The sequence below is a fragment of the Cricetulus griseus genome, chromosome 8, assembly GCF_003668045.3.
Source record: "Cricetulus griseus strain 17A/GY chromosome 8, alternate assembly CriGri-PICRH-1.0, whole genome shotgun sequence".
NCBI lineage: Eukaryota > Metazoa > Chordata > Mammalia > Rodentia > Cricetidae > Cricetulus > Cricetulus griseus.
Window position 1 is genome coordinate 4,449,958 of NC_048601.1, and position 22,967 is coordinate 4,472,924.

General features: G+C 45.5%; 2 protein-coding genes across 15 annotated transcripts in view; one reads left to right on the top strand and one right to left on the bottom strand.

Moving 5' to 3' along the window:
- Nucleotides 1-448, top strand: part of Cfap94 (cilia and flagella associated protein 94) — a 46,364-nt gene extending 45,916 nt beyond the window's left edge. For all 14 annotated transcript variants that reach the window (XM_027430130.2, XM_027430135.2, XM_027430138.2 and 11 more), the window contains one exon: nucleotides 1-448. In XM_027430130.2, the coding sequence (XP_027285931.1) occupies nucleotides 1-273 (273 nt within the window). In that variant the 3' untranslated portion in view covers nucleotides 274-448.
- Irag2 (inositol 1,4,5-triphosphate receptor associated 2) overlaps nucleotides 394-22,967 on the bottom strand; it is a 27,758-nt gene continuing 5,184 nt past the window's right edge. The window contains exons 3-14 of the mRNA XM_035448712.1: nucleotides 16,937-16,994; nucleotides 15,052-15,115; nucleotides 14,943-14,970; nucleotides 14,432-14,572; nucleotides 9,944-10,078; nucleotides 6,693-6,840; nucleotides 5,084-5,127; nucleotides 3,381-3,443; nucleotides 3,235-3,284; nucleotides 2,899-3,000; nucleotides 1,263-1,370; nucleotides 394-863 (exon numbers count right to left, since the gene is read on the bottom strand). Of these exons, the coding sequence (XP_035304603.1) occupies nucleotides 620-863; nucleotides 1,263-1,370; nucleotides 2,899-3,000; nucleotides 3,235-3,284; nucleotides 3,381-3,443; nucleotides 5,084-5,127; nucleotides 6,693-6,840; nucleotides 9,944-10,078; nucleotides 14,432-14,572; nucleotides 14,943-14,970; nucleotides 15,052-15,115; nucleotides 16,937-16,994 (1,185 nt within the window). The 3' untranslated portion in view covers nucleotides 394-619. The remainder of the gene's footprint in view (nucleotides 864-1,262; nucleotides 1,371-2,898; nucleotides 3,001-3,234; nucleotides 3,285-3,380; nucleotides 3,444-5,083; nucleotides 5,128-6,692; nucleotides 6,841-9,943; nucleotides 10,079-14,431; nucleotides 14,573-14,942; nucleotides 14,971-15,051; nucleotides 15,116-16,936; nucleotides 16,995-22,967) is intronic.

The following is a 22,967-nucleotide window of genomic DNA, read 5'->3' on the forward strand; positions in this document are numbered from 1 at the left end:
GTGAAGGAGTACCAGGCGGAAGGTGCAGAGAACCGTCCCTGGTCCCTCCTCATGTTCAGCGGTGACAGAGCACAGATTCTCAGGATCAGAGAAGACAGCGATGTGTTCTCTGAGGCCCTCAAGGACAACACTGAGTTCCACTCTACCTTGTACCACATGGTGAAGGACTTTGCCTCCCCAAGGGCAATGGAGAGGGTGAGGTCTTCAGACAGCCTCTTCATCGACTCGGTGTGCCATATGCTGCTGTCCATCCGGGTCCTCAGCTACTCGTAGTCTTCACAGCCTGGGTGAGAGCTGGCGGGACCTTCAGGCCCCGGAGCAACCAGGCATCTCTCCAGGTGGTTGATGTCACAAATGACCCGAGAAAACTCTATTCAGGCTTCACTGCACAAAGATTTGAATGGCTCTTTATTATGGTACATTTCAATAAAATACGATGTCTCTCTCAGAAAGCTCATTAAAATACCCGAGGTGGGGTCCCCTCCCTCTGCTATTGCTGGGGAATTAAAATATCTCAGCTGCTCTGAGAACCTGGCTTTGCACTGTAATTACTAGAAAGTTACTAATGAATCTCAGAGGGAAATGTTAAATCAGAATGGGTCACTCGACTGTGCTACAGTCACACCGGCGGGGGCCCATTGTGCCTGAGTCTGGTAAGGGGCCATAACACGTGTTCTAGAGACATCCAGGAGGTTCCTTCCTGTGTGGGTGCAGCCTCCACAGCCGTCTGGAAGAACTGGCCTGTGAGGAAACTCATCAGCGCTGCAAACAGTACGATGAAGACCACAGAGAGCCAGAGCACCTTGTTGGCCCTTCTGCAGGACACCTGGAGGTGAGTGACCCAGGAAGCTACCGAGCTGCAGCTGTGGGGAGAGCACAAAGGCAAGGGGCAGTCACTGTGTGGAGCCTGGAGAGTCTCCTTTGCTGGTGGCACTGGTTACTGAGTACCCCACATGGCTGCCTTAACTGCATGTTAGGGTGGAGCCGTTAGGATGAGAGGACTAGCCCTGCTGAAGTGCTGAGGTGACACATTAATCTCAGCCCTTGAGTCTCGTGAATCGGGAGAAATGCATGCCCCACTAAACCCTGTACCCTTCTTGCAGAGTCAAGCTCCCCACGGTGTAAGCCAGGGTTAGGGGAGCCACTGTGGTGGGCCATTCCCAAACTAGTGCTCCATTGCTGTCCTAGCAGTCCACACTCCCTTCTGTAAAGCAGTTTGGGGGCTGCGGCCAGCCCTGTGTTCTCCATTCCCGCCCTCTTACACTGCAGTGCTGTCCCAGGTGGATGGGCTGCTCCTCTTCTCAGAGACGCTGGCCTTCCTGGTCCTCTCCACCACCTCTTCTCCCGCCGGTTCCGAGGCATCTCTGGTTCTGCAGTTAAGTTTTGAAAGCAATGCCAATATTCAGCATTTACTAAACATCACTGAGGTTTTACTACCTAGCTCAAAGTGCTCACACATACCAAAGTCTAAATGTTAGGTCACCAAACTTAGAGGAATTTAAAATTACTTCTGTGTAGTACGCTGGCCAGGAACACCCACCAGAGGGAATTGAGAATTACGAGCGAGTCTTAATGACTTCTGCTCTATCGTGTGTATGCCCATACTTTCACAGCACATAGGTGACATGGTTCATGAAATGGTGGTAGACGACTTTATTATCCTACTTTAACGTCTTCTGTAAGCAGTGGATTGTGCCTGTTCTCTGGTAAAGCCTTTTCTTAGTTTTGAGATGGGGTCTCATGGTTAGCCCTGGCTGACCTCACACTTGGAGTGATCCTGCTGTCTTTGCCTCCTGAGAGCAGGCACCCAGGCATTCTCAGTGTTCTGGATGATTGATGCTGACTTGGAGTACAGTCAAACTGTCATTCCTCTAAACGTCTTAATTTGAAAAGCATATGAAATTATTCTGAATTCGAAGCTATCGAAAACAAACCAGTACCTAGTACTTAGAACACACTCCGTCTAGACAGCTCCCAGGGCTCCAATAGTAGAGGGCACCCTCCACCTAAGCAAACTTACTTTCATAACTAATGGCTCCTGGCTGGCTATGTATTTTGAATCCTTAGCTCATGCTACCCATGATTGCCCGAGAAGAGGGTCCAAGGATGAGGAGAGCACTGTTCTGCAAGCTCCTTAATCTGCCTTCTATTTACAAAGACTGAGTGAAGCCATAAGTGAACAGTCTTTGCAGGAAGCACTTGGCTTTTTCCCATGTAGCTCAGATCCATCACCCTGACTACACGGGGAGCACATGCCACGGGATCCCGGGATGTGCGAGATGCCTATGTCATGTCTTCCCGGTGCTTTAGACCTAGCAAGTTTAAATGAGAGGCCTGAGTGGGAGCTGCTTTTAACAGGTGACAAAACAGACCAAGTGACATGGAACGAGGGGAGGCAGTGCCGTGTCACACCCATCTTCACGATGGAAGCATAGCACACATTTTAACCCATGAGATTTGCTAAACATACTCTAGACATGGCGGTGACACTGTAATGCCAACATTCAGGAGGCTGAGACAGGAGGATCACTGTTAGTTTGAAGCTAGCTAGGGATACACAGCAGCCCCTGCTTGTCAAAAAGACAACCAATGCTAAGCAGAGGATGAGATGGCCCTGCTTTGCACATCACAAAGGGTGTTACTTGTGCAAACATGTTGTGTTTCCATGTCTGCTTTTAGTTCTCTACAATGATGGAGACTTGACTTTTGTGGCTCTGGTGATGGGCATGCCTAGATCTGGGAAATTCTAACTTAATATGTTGCCACACTGGGGACCAGAGGGACCATGGTGTTCCCAAATGACATTTATAAAGTGGTTCACGGCCCGTCTTTCCTCCCGACCACCACTCTGCATGCCACAGTCACATCAGGCTAACAGAGACACCGAGGGTCACCTACTTCTCATCACACTTGTCATCTTCAGTGTCTGCCCAGGAATAGGTGCTAATAAACCGTTGCAGCGAGGGGCGGTGCTCGCTCGGCTTTGTCCCCAGGATTCTCCTACACAAAGATAACGGCCACAGGTTAAACAGAGCTGTACCAGGTGCCCCCTTCCGCTTAAGTGAACGCAGGTAACTCTCATGCCCCAATGCAGCCGCCACACCTGAATGCCAGCTGTAGCATTTGTGCCGCTGGCACGCACTCTGAACAAATCAAATGATACAAGTTGATGAGCTTGAGACCAACTCTCCGCTTGCCATGGGTTCCCAGAGTGTGGACACAAGTCACACTTACCAGCTACTTGACCGCCGGCTGAACCTGTCATTATTGTCTATCCCGTACACCTTTGGAGGATGGAGAAACCGGGAGATAGGAATTACATTTTTGTCACAAAGACACACGAGTTTACTTCTGAGGCAGAGGCCTCCAAGTACACTTACCATCCCCATATTCCCGAGATTTCTGGGTAAAGAGGCAATTGTCACTCTTCGAAGAGACGATGGCTACACAGGAGAGAGGGGTACAGTTAGAGAACCGTGAGGGGTTGGCATCCTCAGCCATGCTGCTCACAGCCATGCTCCACTGTCAAGCAGCAGGTGAGCACTCGAGGACCTTGCATGGAAAAATCGCCTTTCGGAACCATTTACCACTGCATATTCCGTCTCCCCAAGCCTTGGATTTGTAACTTCTGCTAACTATGAATATTTCTCATCCGGGTTTTCATTTACCTGTCTTTGGGTTGTCCCGAACACCTGTGCTGTTGAAGCATGATTTGCGTATTTTCGCTGAGAAACATGCTCACACTTAGGACCACCGCCACCTATATTTTTCTAGAAGATGAACTACACTGTAATTAGCCAAATGCATTTTTTTCTTCTCTTTTGTTGCCTTCACTTCTCTATGCTGAGAAAACCTGAGCTCAAGAGGAAGTCAAGGTTCACCACACTGGCAGCTTCTCCTACAATACACTTAAAGTCCATGGAACTTGGGTTAAACTCATTTTAACTAGTAACAATGGGAAACTACAAACTAGCAGGGAATTAGCGGCTTCGTTACATACATTTTCACGTGGTGTGACACCCACACTTGGGTTAAACGTCTCCCTCTCCTCAGATGTTACAATAAGCTATTGAGAACTTCTTTCCCATGCTGCTGTTACTTCTAGTCATCTGCTAAGCAACAGGCCCCAGGCTTGCCACAGGCTCTCTCTCAGCTGGGGGTAGCCACCATTCTATAAACTCACTATGTAATACAGGAAGTCCTCTGGTCTCGGGCTCGGCATGACTTAGGGTGACCAACTTTCGAGACTTCATCATGAGTGAGATGGTATATTTTAACAAATCTGTTTATTGGTCTGACATTCGCATAGGGGAGTATTGTATAGTATTGTGTAGTGTAGATAAATACCCCTCAGGAATAAAAACAATTGAAAGAATTATCATGCTTAGTGTCCATTATCACCTCAGCAGTATTAAACTAACTGGGGTGGTATTAATGAGGGACGCCTTGCTGTGAGCATCTGCAGGGACCTCCCACCAAGGCCCCATCCTGTGGGCTTTGCTACCTTCATCCTGCTTTCTTGCTCAGCAATTAAGACTGTGGTTCTTTAGATAGGCCTGGAGACACCCAGGAAAAAGGCTGGCTGTCCCCGTCTCACTTCCCACCAAGAACAAAGTGGGGATATGTTGTGGGAGACTCCAGGGCTGCTCTGCCCAGGGCAGTGACAGGGCCTTCTCTTGCTTTGTGACCCGGCTTTCCAGTAAGGATGCAGCCTGGCTCTGAAGTGGAGTTGTTAGGCCTGGGGGGGGGGGCTGTTGTGGGGAGAGGAAATGTGTCTGTAGGATCTTGAGAATCTGCTCTGCCATTGTCTGCTGGCCTGGACTCAACCTTGGTTTAAAGAGTGAGACAAAAGGCGGCTACACTGGCTTTCCTTGTGCTGTTGGGCCATTTTGATTGACACACACACAACAGGAAACAGAAAGGTGCACCTCATAAACTGTGTACAGACAGATACACATACGTCTGCATGAGAATTTAAATCTGTTTTGTAATTTTTCAGTAAAAAGGCACAAAACTGCAAGTACTATCTTATCATTTCATGAGCATTTTGTCAACATTTGTCAGTGATGAAATCAGTAATTACCTTGGAATTTAGAGAAGACGAACGTTTTTTAATCTGACAGTCATCTAAAAGGAAAACATTTTCATGTTAAAATTTTTCTGCGAATTCTCGTATGTTTTCCCTGCATGTACGTCTGCGCCCCACATCAGATCCCCTGGCACTGGAGTTGGACAGTTGTGAGCCACCATGTAGGTGCTGGGACTGCAAGAGCAGCTTAGCCACGGAGCCACAGCAGTGGCCCCACACGTTCTAAAACCACACATGCATTTTTGTCAGGTGAAGATCAAAAAGGTTTACAAAAGACTCTGGAGGAGACCAAGACAGGAGGATTGCCATGAGTTCAATGCCAGCCTTGGCTACAGCATGACACTGTTTCAAGAAGCTAAAAGCAAAAGACTCTAGGAACCACTGAGCAAGATAAATATGTTTATTTTATTCTATTTTGTGGTACTAAGGCCTGAGCTAAGGGGCTTTTACATTGGCAAGCACTCGACCACTGGGCTACATCTCCAGCCCCAACAATCCCCATATAAACCACTAAGATACAGGCCTTAATGTCTTTACAGTTGTCCACAGTGCTGCTAGCATGCAGTAGGATGTCAAACATTGCTGCTGTTCAAAAGAGGGAACAGTGCTAAAGTGAGAACTCTGTTCAGAAAAGCTCATACTGTTTACTCAAAACCATTGCGGGCTGGAGAGGTGGTCCCGCTCCCATGTGACAGCTCACAACTGTCTTAAAGTCCAGTTCCAGAAGATCAAGTGTTCTCTCCTGGCCTCTGTGGGCATGGCATGCACATACAAACAAGCATTGACACCCATAGAATTTTAAAAAAGGAATAAACCTTAAAAAAAACTAAGATTCCCAGATACCACATGCTGTCATCTGTCTTCAATTTGCCAGGCAGCTTACTGTGCTAGGATCCTTCAAGAATCCCAAACGATGGCTGGTTCATGTATTACACATTATTGTATGTGAAGGAAGAACCAGCTCTAACACACTGGCTAGACTCAGGTGTTCGACTAAGTAAGTACCTTGTCTCTGTAATCTAAATTGACTTAATGAATTTTTGAGGACATTACCAAAGGATCCTCTGTTGCTGTTTTTTTCCTCTGATATTTTATATAAAACCCAAGAATGAGACACTTTTCTAATATGACCTTAACATGAGGATCTTATTCCATGATGCAGCAAGGCAGTAAGGAGAAAGAAAGGGGAGACTGTTAGGGAAGCATAACTTTCCAAAAACAATCTATGTAAGCAAGGCATGGTGGTGCACAGCTTTAATCCCAGCACATGGGAGACAGAGGCAAGTGGATCGCTAAGTTCTAGGCCAGCCTGCATCCACATAGGGAGTTCAAGGACAGCCAGAGCTACATGGAAAGATCCTATCTCAAAACACAAACAAATCCAAAACTAAACTAAAAGAAACTATGTGTGTGTGTGTGTGTGAGAGAGAGAGAGAGAGATTGAGAGAGAGACTTGCATATGGGTGTAGATGCCCATGGAGGCCAGTAGAGGGCATCCCCTAGAGCTGGAGCTGCAGGCTGCTATAAACCAGGGGACATGGTTGCTGGGAACTAAGTGTGAGTAACATGTGCTCTTAACTGCTTTGTAGCGCATCACTGTTACCTTCATCTTCCAGAGGGCTGAAGGACCTCTCGTTCTGCAGCAGAGCCTGCTTCAGCTCCCCCAGCTCGGCGTGCTCTTTGGCATACATCCTCTTCAGGTTCTCTACATGCTGAATCATCACTTCCACCGCTTTACTCACCCGGCTTTCCTACGGGAGCCAGCTTCCATTAGCAACACTGTCCTCAATGCACCGTTAAAACAGACATTCAGGGCTGGCAGGTGGCTCAGCGAGTAAAAACATCTGTGTGCAACCCCGACAGCCTGAGTCCCATCCCTTCAACCCACACTGTAGGAGAAAGCCAGCTCTTCCAAAGCTACCCTCTGACCTCTGCACTGACACTGCAACAAGCAGGCACCACACACACACACACACCACACCACACACACCCAGGTACATACACTCACAAGCTGCTTGTCAAAGAGTAGTCTTGGAAGGACTAGGATTTGACATAAGCAGGGCCATTCTGGAAGCCATTGTGCTAGTCCAGTAGAGAGGGAGGGGGTGACTTAGGTGCAGTTGCTAGTTGTGCTGACAGAAATCACGGCTATCCTCTCTTGCTGGTCTGACGGTAGAACAACGATGCACTCTTTAACAAACAACTGATGCAGGAGGAGGTAGGAGTATGGAGAGTTCTGGCCTGGCCCGAGCCACCAGGGCTGAGGGAGGCGATAGGTGGGGAGAGGGTTCAGAGGCCCCCTTGGCTATGAGAATGCTAAGTACAGAATGTGCCAGGCATCGGGAAGAAACACCAGGTCCATCAGAACCGTGAGACAGAGGATTCAGGGAAGCTCGTCACCTGAGAGTCACCTTGGGTTCTGTGAATGAGTGGGTAGAGATAGTGAGAGGTAACCAGAAGGCGGAGTGGGGATTGTCAGATCTTCAGTTCTGAGAGGTCTGAGAGAGGGGGCGGGCAGGGCCATCCAACAGCCTGGATGGACTGGAAAAGCCAGGGGGTTGGCTCTGGGAAGGCTGAGTTCTTAGAGGCAGCGCTGACCTTGGAGTGTGTGGGCAGGTGGTAGATGGAATGATTGATGGCAGAGGCATAGGGTTGACGAGGTTTAAGAGAATTCTAGAGGACAGACACTGGACATGAGAGTCAGTCCCTTGAGAAACTTGATCTAGAACAAAGAAACAGAAAAGCAAGATGGTAGGTAGCCAAAGAAAGCAGGGGTTTGCCGTGGGGAAGGAAAGCAAGAAAGGGATCTTTGATTTTTTTTTAATTATTTTTTGTTTTTGTGTGACAGGGTTTCTCTGTGGCTTTGGAGGCTGTCCTGGAGCTAGCTCTGTAGACCAGGCTGGTCTTGAACTCATAGAGATCCACCTGCCTCTGCTTCCAGAGTGCTGGGATTAAAGGCGTGTGCCACCAACATCGGGTGGGATCTTTGATTTTGAAGGCAGTATCTCTCACCATGCAGCTCAGGCCAGTGTTTGGAATACAGTCATCTGTTAGTTCCCAGGTGCTGGGAGATGCATGGGGCCACTCAGCCCGGTTTCTACTGTTTGTATCTATTCTTTTTCAATGAGGAGGTGGGTTTGTGCCACCTCTGCCACCCCCCCCCATATCTTAAAATCAGTATGTACCTGCATTGGTGGGAATGGTTCCACAGACTAGGAAGAACTAAAAAGGGGGAATTTCAGCTGGCAGAATTTAGGCTCGTGTTTCTGGGTAAACTGGGAAAGGATGGTATTTTGTTTTCAGGCAAGACGGTTGCCCTTAGACAGTGCAGGAGAGTGACTGTTTTCAGGCTGCCCTTACACAGTGCAAGAGAGTGACTGTCTATATTTGTGGCGAGAAGGGCAGCAGATGTGGATTCTGGTGGCAGGTTCAAGGTTGGGGTAGCTCCCTCCCTCCACATCAGTTTTCTTGGTGACAAAGTCACTATTTGACAGTGAACACAACAAAAGACTCTGTGGTGGCTTGAGGACAAGCTGCAAAGATGAATGAGAAGGGACAGTAGGCTCCCAGGCCCCACATGAAACCTGGGATTACATGAAGAGCTCAGTCAGCAAGGGTGACTATTCTCCACTCTGACACGGCTGGGAGAGAAAAGGTTTGAGACATGGAAGACGGAGAGCAGAAGGCTCATGCGGTGGAGAACACCGGATCTGATTGTATACTTTAAAGCTTGGTCAGGAAAGAAGATGAGAGACAATCGGGTGGGGGAAGGGTGTGAGGAAGCAGAGACCGACAAAAATGTTACATGTTCATCATCATAGCAAGAAAGCTAGGGATGCTTAAACGCGAAAACAGGTCACTACGTGGCCCTGTAAGCGTGGAATGAAGAACATGGATGCAGACACAAAACTAACGGCAGGGTGGGCGGCTGACTTGGGTTTTTAAAGCCTTGAGCTCATTTAACTTCAGTCCAAGTAAAGATCAACAGTACCCCCACTGAGGGCTTGAAAAAGCTGGAATATGTAACAAACGTCAGACTACAGCCTCCAGCCCATTAAATATCTTCCTAAGGAAATGCTTTAGCCTGTCTGTCTACCGTAGATTTTAAGAAGTCTCCATGGAACTGTTCATGATGAACGTTTGAAATTCTACTTTTTTATGACTGTGTGTAACAGGCAAATGAAAGCAGACAGATGGAGGTGACAAAGGACGCTGCAGTCGGCACTGTCTCTCCAGAGGCAAAGACACCCCTTGCAGGTCAGACACTCCTGCTGTGTCAGTGACTAAGGCACCAGGGCCCTTTCCCAACCACCACACATGTGCACGGATGCATGTTTGTGCCCTCGGAGTTTCCTGGTTTGTTAGTATATCATTTGTGTTGTGGTTTTGACGCCCTCCATGGAAGTAAAAAAAAAAAAAAAAAAAAACCAAAAACCAACCAAACAAAAAACCTTTCATGGGTTTTTCAAGAAGAGAAGAAAGAAATACCCTAAAAAGGAAAGCTGGCCTGTGATTTGGGAAAGGGGCTTACATCTCTCCCTCGGCATAAACCTCCCAAAAACCCACAACACAGACCCTATAACGGGCTGAGCCTCCCTCTCTGAGTCAGCCGACCCCTGCCCCAAGTCTGCCTCTTTCCCTCCCTTTCTCACTAAGCATCGCTGGCTGGCCTGAAACTCAGTCTAAACCAAGCTGGGTTTGAACTCCCACAGACCCACCTGCCTCTACATCCCGAGTGCTAGGTTTAAAGGCTACCCAACCCCTGGATGCACAGAAGTGTTCTGAAAATGCAGTCTTGGGAAATGAGCCCACCACACTCTGTGGGAGCACAACTCCTCTCAGCATCACCGTTACCTGATTGATGGCCCCCAGCATCTCCGCCCTGCTGGCCACGCGTGTTGTGCACTGGCTGAGAAACGTTATGCTCTTCTCCAGCTTCTTAATGATCTCCTGAGCCTGGTTGTCATCTTCACACAGAGGTGCTAACGACTGCATGGAGAGTGAAGGGTTAAAACACACCCAACAGTGTTCTTCACACCGGCTAAACCAACCGCTTGTGGATCTAAGCATACCAATAGACAGAGGGCAAAAAGCGCCACCCAAGCCCGGCAGTGAAGGGCATAAAAACATTGTGTCGGGGTCACAGGAACACAAGCCTAGTCATCCCCATGTGCACTCAGGACTTTCCTCCATGGCTCACAAGACAAGATGCAGATAGACAGACAATGCCCGTAAGCGGAATGTGTTACATGAAGACAAAATGGCATTTTTAGAGGAGAATCACAATAATTTGGACTGGTTTGAGATTGATTTTAGAAACACCTAGGAGACACACCAGTGGGTGTGTCTGTGGTAGCGCTTCCAGAGAGGAGGAAGACCACCCCTGAGTGTGGGGAGCCATTGTTTGCCTGAGGTTCCTGACTGAATGAAAGGGGCCTGCTGTGGTGGCCTCGATGAAAATGGCCCCCATTGGCTCATACATTTGAATACTTGGTCCTCAGTTGGTAGAACTATCTGGGAAGGATTAGGAGGTGTGGCCTTGCTCGAGGAGGAGGGTCACTGGGGGAGAGCTTTGAGGTTTCAAAAGCCCACACATTCCCAGGTAACTCTGCCTCGTCCTTGAGGATCAGGTGTGAGCCCTCAGCCACTGCCCCAGCGCCATGCACGCTGCCTGCCACCATGTCAAGGGACTCACCCTCTGAAACAGTGAGTCACAGTAAATTTTATAAATTACCTTGGTCGGGGTGTCTTAACACAACAAAACAGTAACTAAGACACCAATTGAACAGAGGTCTTCATCTTTGTCTACTTCTTGACTGGATCCCACGTGACCAGCTGCCTCATGCACCTGACATCATGACTTGGGTTGTTCTTGTCACCAGGCCTTCTGGCCTTGATGAAATATGAACTTAAACTTTGAGCCCTAATAAATTATTTCTTCCCTAAATTGCTTTTGTCAGAATGAATGATGGATACCATTATGACTAGGTGTGACCAGGTGGGTGCATATGCTATTATTCCTCACCCAAACCCACACCCTTTACCCCGATGATGTCTTTCAAGGCCATCCTTCCAGCAGGAATGAAGAACAGACTTGAGAGCAATCAAGTGACTTCTCATTGCCTGTGTGACTAAGCAAAGGTCTAAGGCTGTGCAAATCTAAACCACCATGAACTCTGGGAAACACACCACCATGTGGCTGTCATTCAGAAGAAGTTCTGCCAGTCATACCACCAGAAATGGGAGACTGCTTAATAATCCCGACAATGCAATGTAGCAGCCTCCAGTCCTTGTTATCACACAGGCACAGTGAATGGCAGCCACATTTGAAACAAAGACATATGGTAGCCACATTTGAAACACACAGATATGTGTAAGTTGCAGCTAAAGAGGTTGCTAGCCTACAGAAATGGCCTTTGCCAGGTGAGAAGGGAAGAACGGAGATGAGTTGTAAGCAAAGCAGAATTTTGCTAACTACAAAAGAAACATGATGTAATTTGACAAGACTTAATGAGTGATAGAAGCATTTCAACAAAGAAAAGCCTGGGACAAATGACTTCCCTGAGGAATTCTACAGAACACTAAAGAAAAACTCACACCAACACCTTTAAAATCCTTCCCAAACACTCAACAAGATAGATTATTTCCAAGGCCATTCTACGAGAGCTCATTCCCTCAATACTAAGGTTGAACAGATGTTGCAAGAAAAGATTACTAAAAAAAAAAAACCCTGAAGAATTCTAATGCTAAGTCTTCAGGGAAGTACTGAATTCAGTATATCATGATCAGGTGGAATTTATTGCTAGGATACAACGTTAGTTCCATACTTGAGACTCCTTTGAGATATTACACCACATTAGCAGAAAAGACAAAGAGCATACATTTATAGCAAAAGAATCAGAAAGCATCTGGAAAGACGAGTCTGTGATTATTAAAAACATTTTGAAAGCACTACAGGAATAGGAAGAAATTACTTCAACATAATAGAAGTCATGGTTCAGAAACCCACAGTAAATGTCAAGAGTCAATGGCAGAAAATGGCCCCTCCCTTTATGACTAGAAGAAGCCAGGGACCAACACCCTCACTTTTATGTAACATATTATCGACATTAGTTTCATAACCAAAGCAATTAGGTAAGAAAAATGATTTTAAAAGAATCCCAAATAGAAGCTAAGAGGTTAAAAAAAAATACTTCTGTCCACAGTGTGATTTTTTTTATATGAAGTATACCCTAAAGGCAGAACAAAACTTTCAAACTAATGCACTCAGCAAAAATTACAATATTCAAAGTAACACAAGGATCAGTTGTGTGTCTGTGTACTGACACTTTTTAAAATAATAAACTAAAAAAAATTAAAATAGTATCACAAAGAATATAATACTCAGAAATAAACCAAAGCAAGGAGGTAGAAGACTTATACCTTGAAATCTATAAAACAAAGACACAAATGGAAAGACATCCTGCATTCATGGATTGATAGACTCAATGACCCAAGCAATCTATAGATTTTGTGGCAATTTATTATCAAAATTTCAACAATATCATGCTCAACACTAACTGTGTGGAGGTGTGTTACATTTGTTTCTGATGCATTTATTTTAACTATGTAAAGATGCGTTGCTGTTTCACCAAGCCTGCCTAAGGCACCTGATTGGTCTAATAAAAAGCTGACAGCCAATAGCTAGACAGAGAGGGATGGGCGGGACTGGCAGGCAGAGAGAATAAATAGCAGAGAAGGAGGAACAAAGAGAATGAGGGAAAGAGAGAGAAAGAGCAAGCCATGCCCAGGGCCGGACAGACAGACACAGAAGAAACAGGAAAGGTAGGATGTACAGAAAGAAAAGGTAAAAATCCTGAGGCAAAATGCAGATGAAGAGAAACAGGTTAAGTTATAAGAGCAAGAGACGAGCGTAAGATAAAGCTGAGCATCCATAACTAATACTAAGTCTCTGTGTCATGATTTGGGAACTGGTTGGTGTCCCAAGAGAAAAAGCCTGGTACAAAAAAACCTCCATAAAATAAACGTAATCTATCGAGGAACAGTGAATAAAGCAATTTAGTGAATGGGCAAAATCATAGGAGCATTGCTTCCTGGTTTTACAGCATACTACACAGCTGGTGAGATGGCTCAGTAAGACCACATGTTGCCAGCATAAATGACTTGAGGTCAAACACTAGGACTCACATGTGTGCTCTGTGGCATGTGCCCCCCATACACACAAAATAAACAAGCATAGTAAAATAATTTTTAAAGAACATACTACGCACCTTCAGTAATTCAAGAGGATGGTATTGGAACAAACACAGAGATTTACAGAACGCATCAGAAGGCCAAGAAAACAACTCTTACTGAAAGGTTCAGGCATTATGCTGGCTGCCCCTGTTACCTGACGGAATCCACTCAGGCAGTACCCTGGTCAGCCCAGGGTTCCATGGGAACTAAGTCTGCACGCAGGTGTAGAGGACGCCTTTAAAAGACAGACCCTGCCCACTCAAGCTCTCTCCTCGCCTCCCCTCCCCTCCCTTCCCCTTCCCTCCCCTCCCCTCCCCTCTCCTCTCCTCTCTCTCCTCTCCTCTCCTCTCTCTCCTCTCCTCTCTCTCCTCTCTCTCTCTCCTCTCCTCTCTCTCCTCTCTCCCCTCTCTCCTCTCCTCTCCCTCTCCTCTCTCTCTCTCCTCTCCTCCTCTCTCTCCTCTCCTCTCTCTCTCTCTCTCCTCTGTCTCTCCTCCCCTCCCTCTCTCTGTCCTCTCTCTCCCCCCTCCCCTCTCCTCTCCTCTCCTCTCCTCCCCTCTCCTCTGTCTCTCCTCTGTCTCTCCTCTGTCTCTCCTCTCTCCTCTCCCCTCCCTCTCTCCTCTCCCCTCCCCTCTCCTCTCCTCCCTCTCCTCTCTCTCTCTCCCTCTCCTCCCCTCCCCTCCTCTCCTCCCCTCCCCTCTCCTCTCCTCTCCTCTCCCCTCCTCTCCCACCTACGCTCTCTCTGCCTCTTCTCTTACGCGCTCTCTCTCTCTCTCTCTCTCTCTCTCTCTCTCTCTCTCTCTCTGCCCTACTCTGTTCTTCCATTTCTCGCTCTCCCGTCGTAATGAACTCTATGACTAATACTCTCTTTATGCTCTCCATGGTTCATGTTCCATAGAGCGAGCCTTTAAGCAGAAATCTAACATTTGGTGCCGTTAAGTTCAAGCCAACCTGGTATAAATATTAAGTAGCAGTGCAGTCCAGCCAGGACTATATAAACTATACCCCAGGAGTCCATCTCAAAGACAAAAACAGGAAGGAAAAGGGAGGACTGGGAAAGGGAGGGGGTATGCATGTGACTACCCAGTCCCCAAGCGTTCTCTCTCTCACCTCTAAAAGCTTTAAACAGTTGGTGATTTCTTTCTTCAGGTTTTCCTCTGCCAGGTCCCGGGACCTCTCTTCAAGCCTCACTCTCTTCTCCAGAGTAAACCAGTCACACTTCAGTCCCAAAGATAGCCTGAGAAATTCTGCCTGTGGCCACAACAGTGTGGGGACAAGGAGAGAAGTTAGAGGAGGCCCATGGCAGGCAGGGGGGACGCGAGGTGGGTGGTGGGGGCACCCTTCTCCTCTGGAAACCTAGAACACAGAAGCCTTGCCTGCACTTAGCCTTGTAACGGGCTTGTGCAAAACCATCTCAAGTGCAGGATGGCGGGCAGGGGGGAGAAAGAGAGGGAGAGTGGTAGAAAGGGAGGGAGAGAAAAGAGGGAGAGGGGAGAGGAAGGGGAGGGAAGAGGTTAGGAACGAGGAAAGGGGAAGGGGAGGGGGAGGGGAGAGAAGAAAGGAAGGGGGTGGGGAAGAGAGGAGGAAAGGGGGGGGAAGGGGGCCATTTGCTCTAACTCACCTCCACCTCCTTCTCACTGGCCGAAGTGCTGCAGAGAAGACAAAGAACTTACTCACATCCAACCCAAGAGAAAGAGAAAGACTCCAAACCCGCTGTGAGGGAGACTTACTTCTCACTCTGCTGAAAGTTAACTAACTTCACAGGCGATTTGGGAGGTTCTGAGACCTCAGTTTCTGTGGGAAGACAAAGTATCTGATTGGAATCAGTTAACATCCCAAAGCCCATTTCCATCCAATGCTGCTATGTCCTAGCTTCACTTTAAAAACAAAAATAAATGCATTTCATTTAAATGTCTGAGTTGACAGGCAGCTATGGCACTTGCTTGCTTACACAGTAAGAGAATCCGCTAAGCTGAAAGGAGCACACGGACTTGTACTTCAGTGTGTCGGTGGTGCATGGGAACTAAAGATGGCCCAGAGTCAGAGGACTCTGCAGTCCTCTTGGCATTTCAGTGGGATCTCATGAGGCCCACTGCCAATGTGCGCCTCTGCTGCCCCAATTTGATCAAGACTGTGAAAGCCGCAGCAGCTGCCACAGTTAGAGTAACAACACTGATGATAACAACAGTGTCCTTCGTCAGCTTGATGGGATCTGGAATCATGGAAGCACAACCCCAGGCACGTCCGTGAGGGAGCTCCTGGATGAAGTCAGATGACCTAGGGTGCCCCCTCTAAACGTGGGCAGCGGCATCGTGGGCTGGAGTCCCAGATAAGATGCACAGAAAGTGGACTGAGCACCAGCATCGCCTCTCTGCTTCCTGGCTGTGGATGCAGGGGACCAGCTGCCTCATGCTGTCTCGCCTTGGCCATGCCTTCTGCATCACTACCGACGGATAGTCAAGGTACAAACCTTCCCTCCTATACTGGCTTTTGTCAGGTATTATTCTAAAGCCCCAAGAAAAGCAACTGATTCCAAGAGTGTTAGTAAACATGGCAACAACCTTGCCATTCTAGGACAATCTCTATCCTGACAGTTTTCTCTGTGACAGCTTTGCAACACGAATGACATTGGCTTTAAATTTGGCAACACTTGGTTTAAAGCTTTGACCCTCAGACATGTGACATGACCAAGTCAGGACCTTGTCAAACCATCAGCCTGATAGGATGTGATTTTATGTAAATATTGAGTCACATGAGGGTGTCACAGCAAACCCTTGGTAGTAAATAGTTGCACTATTTTTCTGAGGCTGTGGAACCACTGTTTACCTGCCTTGCCTTGCATTTGGAGGGCTGAAACTGCAGATAACATAGCTTAATACCCTGATTGTGACTATGGTATTATTTCAATAAGGTTTGGTTGGTTGGTTTTTCTTGGGGGGGGGGCTTGTTTTTATTTGTTTGTGTTTTGTTTGGGGTGGAGTTGAAGACAGGGTCACATATACCCCAGGTTAACTGTGAGCACACTATATACCTAAGGCTCATCCTGAGTTTCTAAGCTTCCTGCCTACCTCTGGGGAGCCACCATTAGGTGTGTGAGCCACCAGGCCCATTGTATGTGATGTTGGGCAAACTCAAGGCCTCATGCATGCTAAATACATGCCCTTTCCACTGAGCCACGTCCCCAGCCTAATATAGTTATCTTTCAGTCAACATTTCCAAAAGAGAAAGCAGAAGGTTAAGTGCCTTACTGAGATCACAGAACCAGAGCGGGACCCAGCCTGGACAGTGAGTGAGGAGGCAGGTTAGCCCTTTTTGTGAGCCTTAGCATAGTTACTTTTATGCGTGGTACTGAAATCTTGAAGTAGTGTTGAGTAGCTCCCCACAATGGTTTACTTTTGACCTCAGATAACTACTCTTGGAAGACTGTGGGGCCAATCAGGCAATGCGATGCCACTTTGACTTTTTGGAAATGAGACACAAGACTTGGTCCTATTGTCTGATCCTATCCCAGGGTTCGGAATGTGTTGTAGGTAGCAGACACAGCTTTACCTACAAAGTATCATGGGTAACTAAGAGCCACCTGTTCACAACGGTTGCCCCCCCCCCCCAGCTTACCTCCGGCAATGCAGCCCTTCCCTCCGTCTTCCACTATTCTGAGTTCCTCTCTTGCTTCCTGAAATTGGAAGAACTTTTTATTGGCATGGGCTGGATAGAAATCCTTCAGAAACAAACCTTTGTGCTTCCTGTCCTCTCCTGGCCCTGGTCTATCAAAATCACCCTGAAGAACTCTGGGAATTGGAAGAAAGGTCAGCCCAGACAGGGCCAGCTCCAAGGATCTAGTTGAGGCCAAAGTGACATAAATGTAAGGAGCTGTGAACATGACACAAGTTGTCACAAAGGAAAGGAAGTGACGTGCATGAGGAGGAGAGAGCCACCAGGGGCTCCAGCACAGAGAGTTCCTTAACCAAGGAGATGTACAGGGCCATCTCAGGCTACAGCAAAGGCACCCGGCATGGCATTATGGACACATCTCCCTGTTAAGATCTGTTCTATTAGACTTTCATTCCATATGCACACATAGACAGACAGACAAACACACACACACACACAGAGATAGAGAGAGAGAGAGAGAGAGAAAGAGACAGACAGACAGACACAGAGAGAGAGAGAGAGAGAGAGAGACAGACAGACAGACAGACAGACAGACACACACACACACACACACACACACACAGAATTGTTGAGTTGTTTTGTTGTTGTTTGAGACAAGATCTCAATATAGAAACCATAGTGCATGCTAGCTTGAAACTTGTGATCCTCTTGCCTCAGGCAGCCAAGTGCTAGGATTATTTTAATCAAACTGTAATTGAATGGATCGCTTCATTTGAATATATTTTAAGACCATTAACCAGCTGTTATATAATATGTGTGAACCAGGGGTGTAGAGGGGGAGAGGCCTGTGCACACAGAAGAGCCCGGGAGAAGCCAGGGAAGTTGAACACACAGCTGCCTCTTCATGGAATGAGGTACGGAAGCTGCTCTTCCCGGAACCCTAGGAATGACTTTGTTTTACAACCTGGTGATCCCTTGCTGTCTGATGAGACCAGCTCTGCCTTATCTCTCAGAATTTATGTTTTTACTTATCCAAGACCTTCTCCCCTAAATCTTGAGCATTGCTTTTAGAACATAAAACCCATTTTTTAAAGATCTATTTATTTTATATATTTGAGTGCTCTATCTGATTGTCTACCTTTATACCAGAAGAGGTTGGGAGTCAATACTCTTAACCAGGGAGCTACCTCTCCAGCCCCCATAAAACCCAGTCTTATCAGAGATGTTACTTTTGTTTTACAAGTTTCTTCTGTGTTATCTTAGGGCAGGCCAGTCGAGACACCATGTTTACCTCAGTCAAACACCACAGACCCTAACTCTTGGGCATGGTCTCTGGGTCAACAGTACCCAACCTTGTAAAAGAAACCAGACGTGCTCTATGAGGCATCCCAGTATAAACGTGTGTTACACTGTTGCACACCTGGGACTGAGTCAATTTTTATCTGAATACCTTTTTGAACATTGTGCCGAGCTTAAATATGGCTAAAGTAAAATGATCTGGGCCAGCCAGACTCTAGAAGGACAGCACCGGTTACAATAAAATCTGGCTGATCTTGTCTCATCATGGATCTCTTTTTTTCTTTTTTCTTTCCCTGCCTGCTGTAGAGCCTGCGGGGGAGCCACCACACCAGGAGTAATTGTATAAGCAGGCTGTGTTGCACTCGAGTAGGAACCCTGTAGGCACACAGTCATTTTTATGGTGCCGTTGGACACAATCAGGTAAGTGGAGACCCTTAGAAAATAAGCCTTAAGTTGCAGAACACCTGCTGTGCCTTCTCCTCCCCCTTTGCCTCCATTCCCAGGGGACTGTGCAAATCTTAGTGACACAACTTTCTTTCCTCCATCACATTGATCCCTTACCACACCACCCCCCCCCACACACACACACACACACTTGTAGCTCATCCCTGTTCTGAAGTGTCAGCTCCCATACCTAGAAACACATTCTACCTGGAACTCCTAGTGGCCACACCACCAGGTCTCAAAAGTACTCTCTACTAGGCTACCATACCCTCCTGAGTTCTCTACCAGGCAACCGACAGCTACCACACCCTCCTGAGAACCAGAGAGAGCAAGAAAAACCAAAGAACAGAACACTCACCCAACAAAGGCAAGACCAGATATCAGCAACTAAAATTGCCATCATGCTAGACCCAGATTCTTAGAAGCCAGCATGAAAAACACAATTAATAACATCCAGGACAATGTCTCAATTACAGTCCAGAATTCCTACTATGGTAGGCCCGGAGAAATGCAGTATAGCTGAAGCTCAAGACAAGGACTTCAAAATAGCTTTTATGACTATGTTACAGGTCCTTGAATAAATCCATTAATGTGATCTATGAAAATGCAAACAGCAGAATGAAATGAAGAAAATAGTTCAAGACATAAAAGTGGAAATAGAACCAATAAAGAAAACCCAAACTGAGGGAAAACTGGAAATGAAAAATTTAGGGACTTGAACAAGAACCTCAGAGGCAAGTCTCACCAACAGAGTACAAGAAATGGAACAGAGAATCTCATTCATTGAAGACAAGATAGGAGAAATGGATATCTCAGACAAAGAAAATCCAAAAATGCTCCAGGCACAAAACATCCAGGAAATCTTAGATACTCTGAAAAGACTAAATAGGAATAGAGGAAGGAGAAGAAAACAAAACAAACAAAAAACCAGGTCAAAGGCACAAAATACTTTCAACAAAATCATAGGAGAAAATTTCTATAACCTAAAGAAGGAAATTCTATCAAGGTACAAGAAGTGTAAAGAACACCAAATAGACTAGACCAGAAAAGAAATTTACCTTGGTACATAATAATCAAAATCCCAAACATAAAGAACAAAGAAATATTAAAAGCTGCAAGAGGAAAAGACCAATTAACATATAAAGTCAGACCTATTAAAACAACACCTGACTTTTTGTTTTTGTTGTTGTCTTTCCAGACAGAGTTCGTCTATATAGCACTGGCTGTCCTGGAACTCAGTAGACCAGGCTGGCCTTGAACTCACAGAGATCTGCCTACTTCTGCCTCCTGAGTGCTGGCATTAAAGGCATGTGCCACTCCCACCCAGCTCAACTGACTTTTTAATGGAGACTCTAAAAGCCTGAAAGGCCTGGACAGATGCCAGCACAGACTACTATACCCAGAAAAACTTTCAATCACAATAGGATACAGATATTCCATGATAAAACCAAATTCAAGCAGTATCTATCTGCAAAGCCAGCCCTACAGAAGGTGTTAGAAGGAAAACTTCAACCTAAAGAAGTTAACCACAGCTAAGAAAACACAAGGAATAAATAATCCCAGGCCATCAAATCAAAAGGAAGAGGGAGGAACCCACACCACAACAAAATAACAAGAATCAACAATGTTCATCGATAGCTCTCAACATCAATAAAAGACACCAACTAACATATCAAACACAAAACAGGATCCATCCTTCTACTGCATCCAAGAAACATACTGTAATATTAAAGATGAATCTCACCTCAGGGTAAAAGGATGCTCTATACAAATGTCCCTAAGAAACCAAGCCAGTATCATCATTTCAGTATCTGACAAAATAGACTTCAAACCAAAAGTGATCAGAAGAGATAGGGAACCACACTACATACTCAAAGGAAAAATACACAAGAGGACATTATAATTCTTAACGTCTGTGCCACACACACAAGGATACCCGAGATTGTAAAATAAACACTACTACAGATTGAATTGCATACTGACCCTCACATAGTCATAGTGCATGTCTTCAATACCCCACTGTTGCCTACAGACAGATCACCCAGACAAAAACTAAGCAGAGAAATGCTGAAGCTAACAGATACTGTCAACCAAAAGGACCTATAGATACTAACAGACTATTCACCCAAACACAAAAGGATATACTTTCTTCCCAGCACCTCATGGAACTTTCTCCAAAGCTGACTATATACTTAGACTCAAAGTGAGTCTCAACAGATACATGAAAATTAAAATAACACCCTGAAACCCATCTGACCACCATGGATGAAAACTGGCTATCATCAACAACATAACAAAAAATGACAGGATGCTTACAAATTCGTGGGTACTTAATAACTCATTACTTAAAAATAATGGAATGAGAGATTTTTTTTAAAAAAAAAAAGTAAAGCCTTTCTCGAATTAAATGAAAATAAATAAATAACACACCCAAACTTATGTAACAATGCAGGAAGTTCTAAGAGGCAAGTTCACAGCACTGAGGGCCTACATTAAAAAAGTGGAGCAATCTCCTATGACTAACTTAACAGCACACCAGAAAGCTCTGGAACAAAAAGATGTCATCATACCCAAAAGGAGTAGACGGTATGAAATAACCATAAGAAATAACCAAACTCGGTGTTGAAATCAATAAAATAGAAACAAAGAGAACAATACAGAGAGTCAATGAAACAGAGTTGGTTCTTTGAGACAAAATCAACAAGATTAACAAACTCTTATCCAAACTAACTAAAAGGTAATGAGACAAGATCCAAATTAACAAAATCAGAGAAGAAAATGGAGACATAACAATGGATATCAAGGAAACCCGGAGAATTGTGGGGATTTATACTTTAAAAACTGTACTTCATCAAATTGGAAAATCTAAAAGGAATAGATAGTTTTCTTAATATATTCACCTACCAAAGTTGAATCAAGATCAAATAAGCAATTTAAGCAGACCTGTAATTCCTAGAGAAACAGAGCAGTCATCAACTGTCTCCCAACCAAAAACATCCCAGGGCCAGGTGGTTTTAGCACAGAATTCTACCAGTCCTTTAGAGGACAACTAATGCCAATGCCTGTCAAATTATTCCACAAAATAGAAACCGAAGAAGCATTGCTACAGATTCAATGCAGTCCTCATCAAAATTCCAACACAATTCCTCACAAATATTGAAAGGAAAAATTTGGTTTCATGTGGAAACACAAAAAACTCAGGACAGCTAAAACAATCCTGAATGATAAAAACAACAACAACGAAACCCCAAACCCATCAGGATGGTATCACCTACCATTCCTGATCTCAAATTGCACTACAGAACTTTAGCAATAAAAAACAGCACACTTTGGGCTGGAAACAGACACATTTTGATCAAAGGAATAGAATTGAAGTGGGTATCAGAAGGTAGAAAAATATCCAATGCTCATTCATCAGTAGGATCAGTATCATAAAATGGCCATTCTACCAAAAGCAATCTACAGATTGAATACAATCCTCATTCAAATTCTAACACAATTCTTCCCAGAGCTTCAAAGGACTGTTTTCAGCTTCATTTGAAAACACACACACACACACACACACACACACAAACAGGAAAGCTAAAACAGTAACAAATAATAGACGAACAGCAGGGGGGCCAAACAACCACTATTTTCAATTCCAAGTTGTACTACAAAGCTACAGTTAATAAACAAAACAGAGCATAGTATTGGTGCATAAGAAGACACATTGATCAATGGAATCAAATTGAATACCCAGACAAAAATCCACATACTTATTGACACCTGATTTTTTATAAAGAAGCCAAAAATACCCACAGGGAAAAAGTCTGCATCTTCAACAAACAGTGTTGATCAAACTGGATGTCTGCATGTAGAAGGAGGTGAATAGACCCATGTTTATCAAGTAGCACAAAACTCAACTCCAAGTGGATCCAAGTTTCAACATAAAACCAGATACCCTGAACTCAACAGAAAAGAAAGTGGGGAATAGCCTTGAACGCATTGGCCCAGGTGATGACTTCCTGAATAGAACACTGAGAGTGTGGCACTAAGGACAACAATTAATAAATGCCACCTCATGAAACTGAAAAGCTTCCCTAAGGCACAGGACACTGTCATCCGGACGAAGCGGCAGCCCCCAGAATGGGAAAAGACTTTTAGCAACTCCATGTCTGGTAGAGAGATAATTTATAAAATATATAAAGAACTCAAAAAAACCTAGACATCAAGAAAACAAGTCACCCAATTTAAAATGGGTGATCTAAACAGAGAATTCTCAAATGAGGAAACTCAATTGACTGAGAAA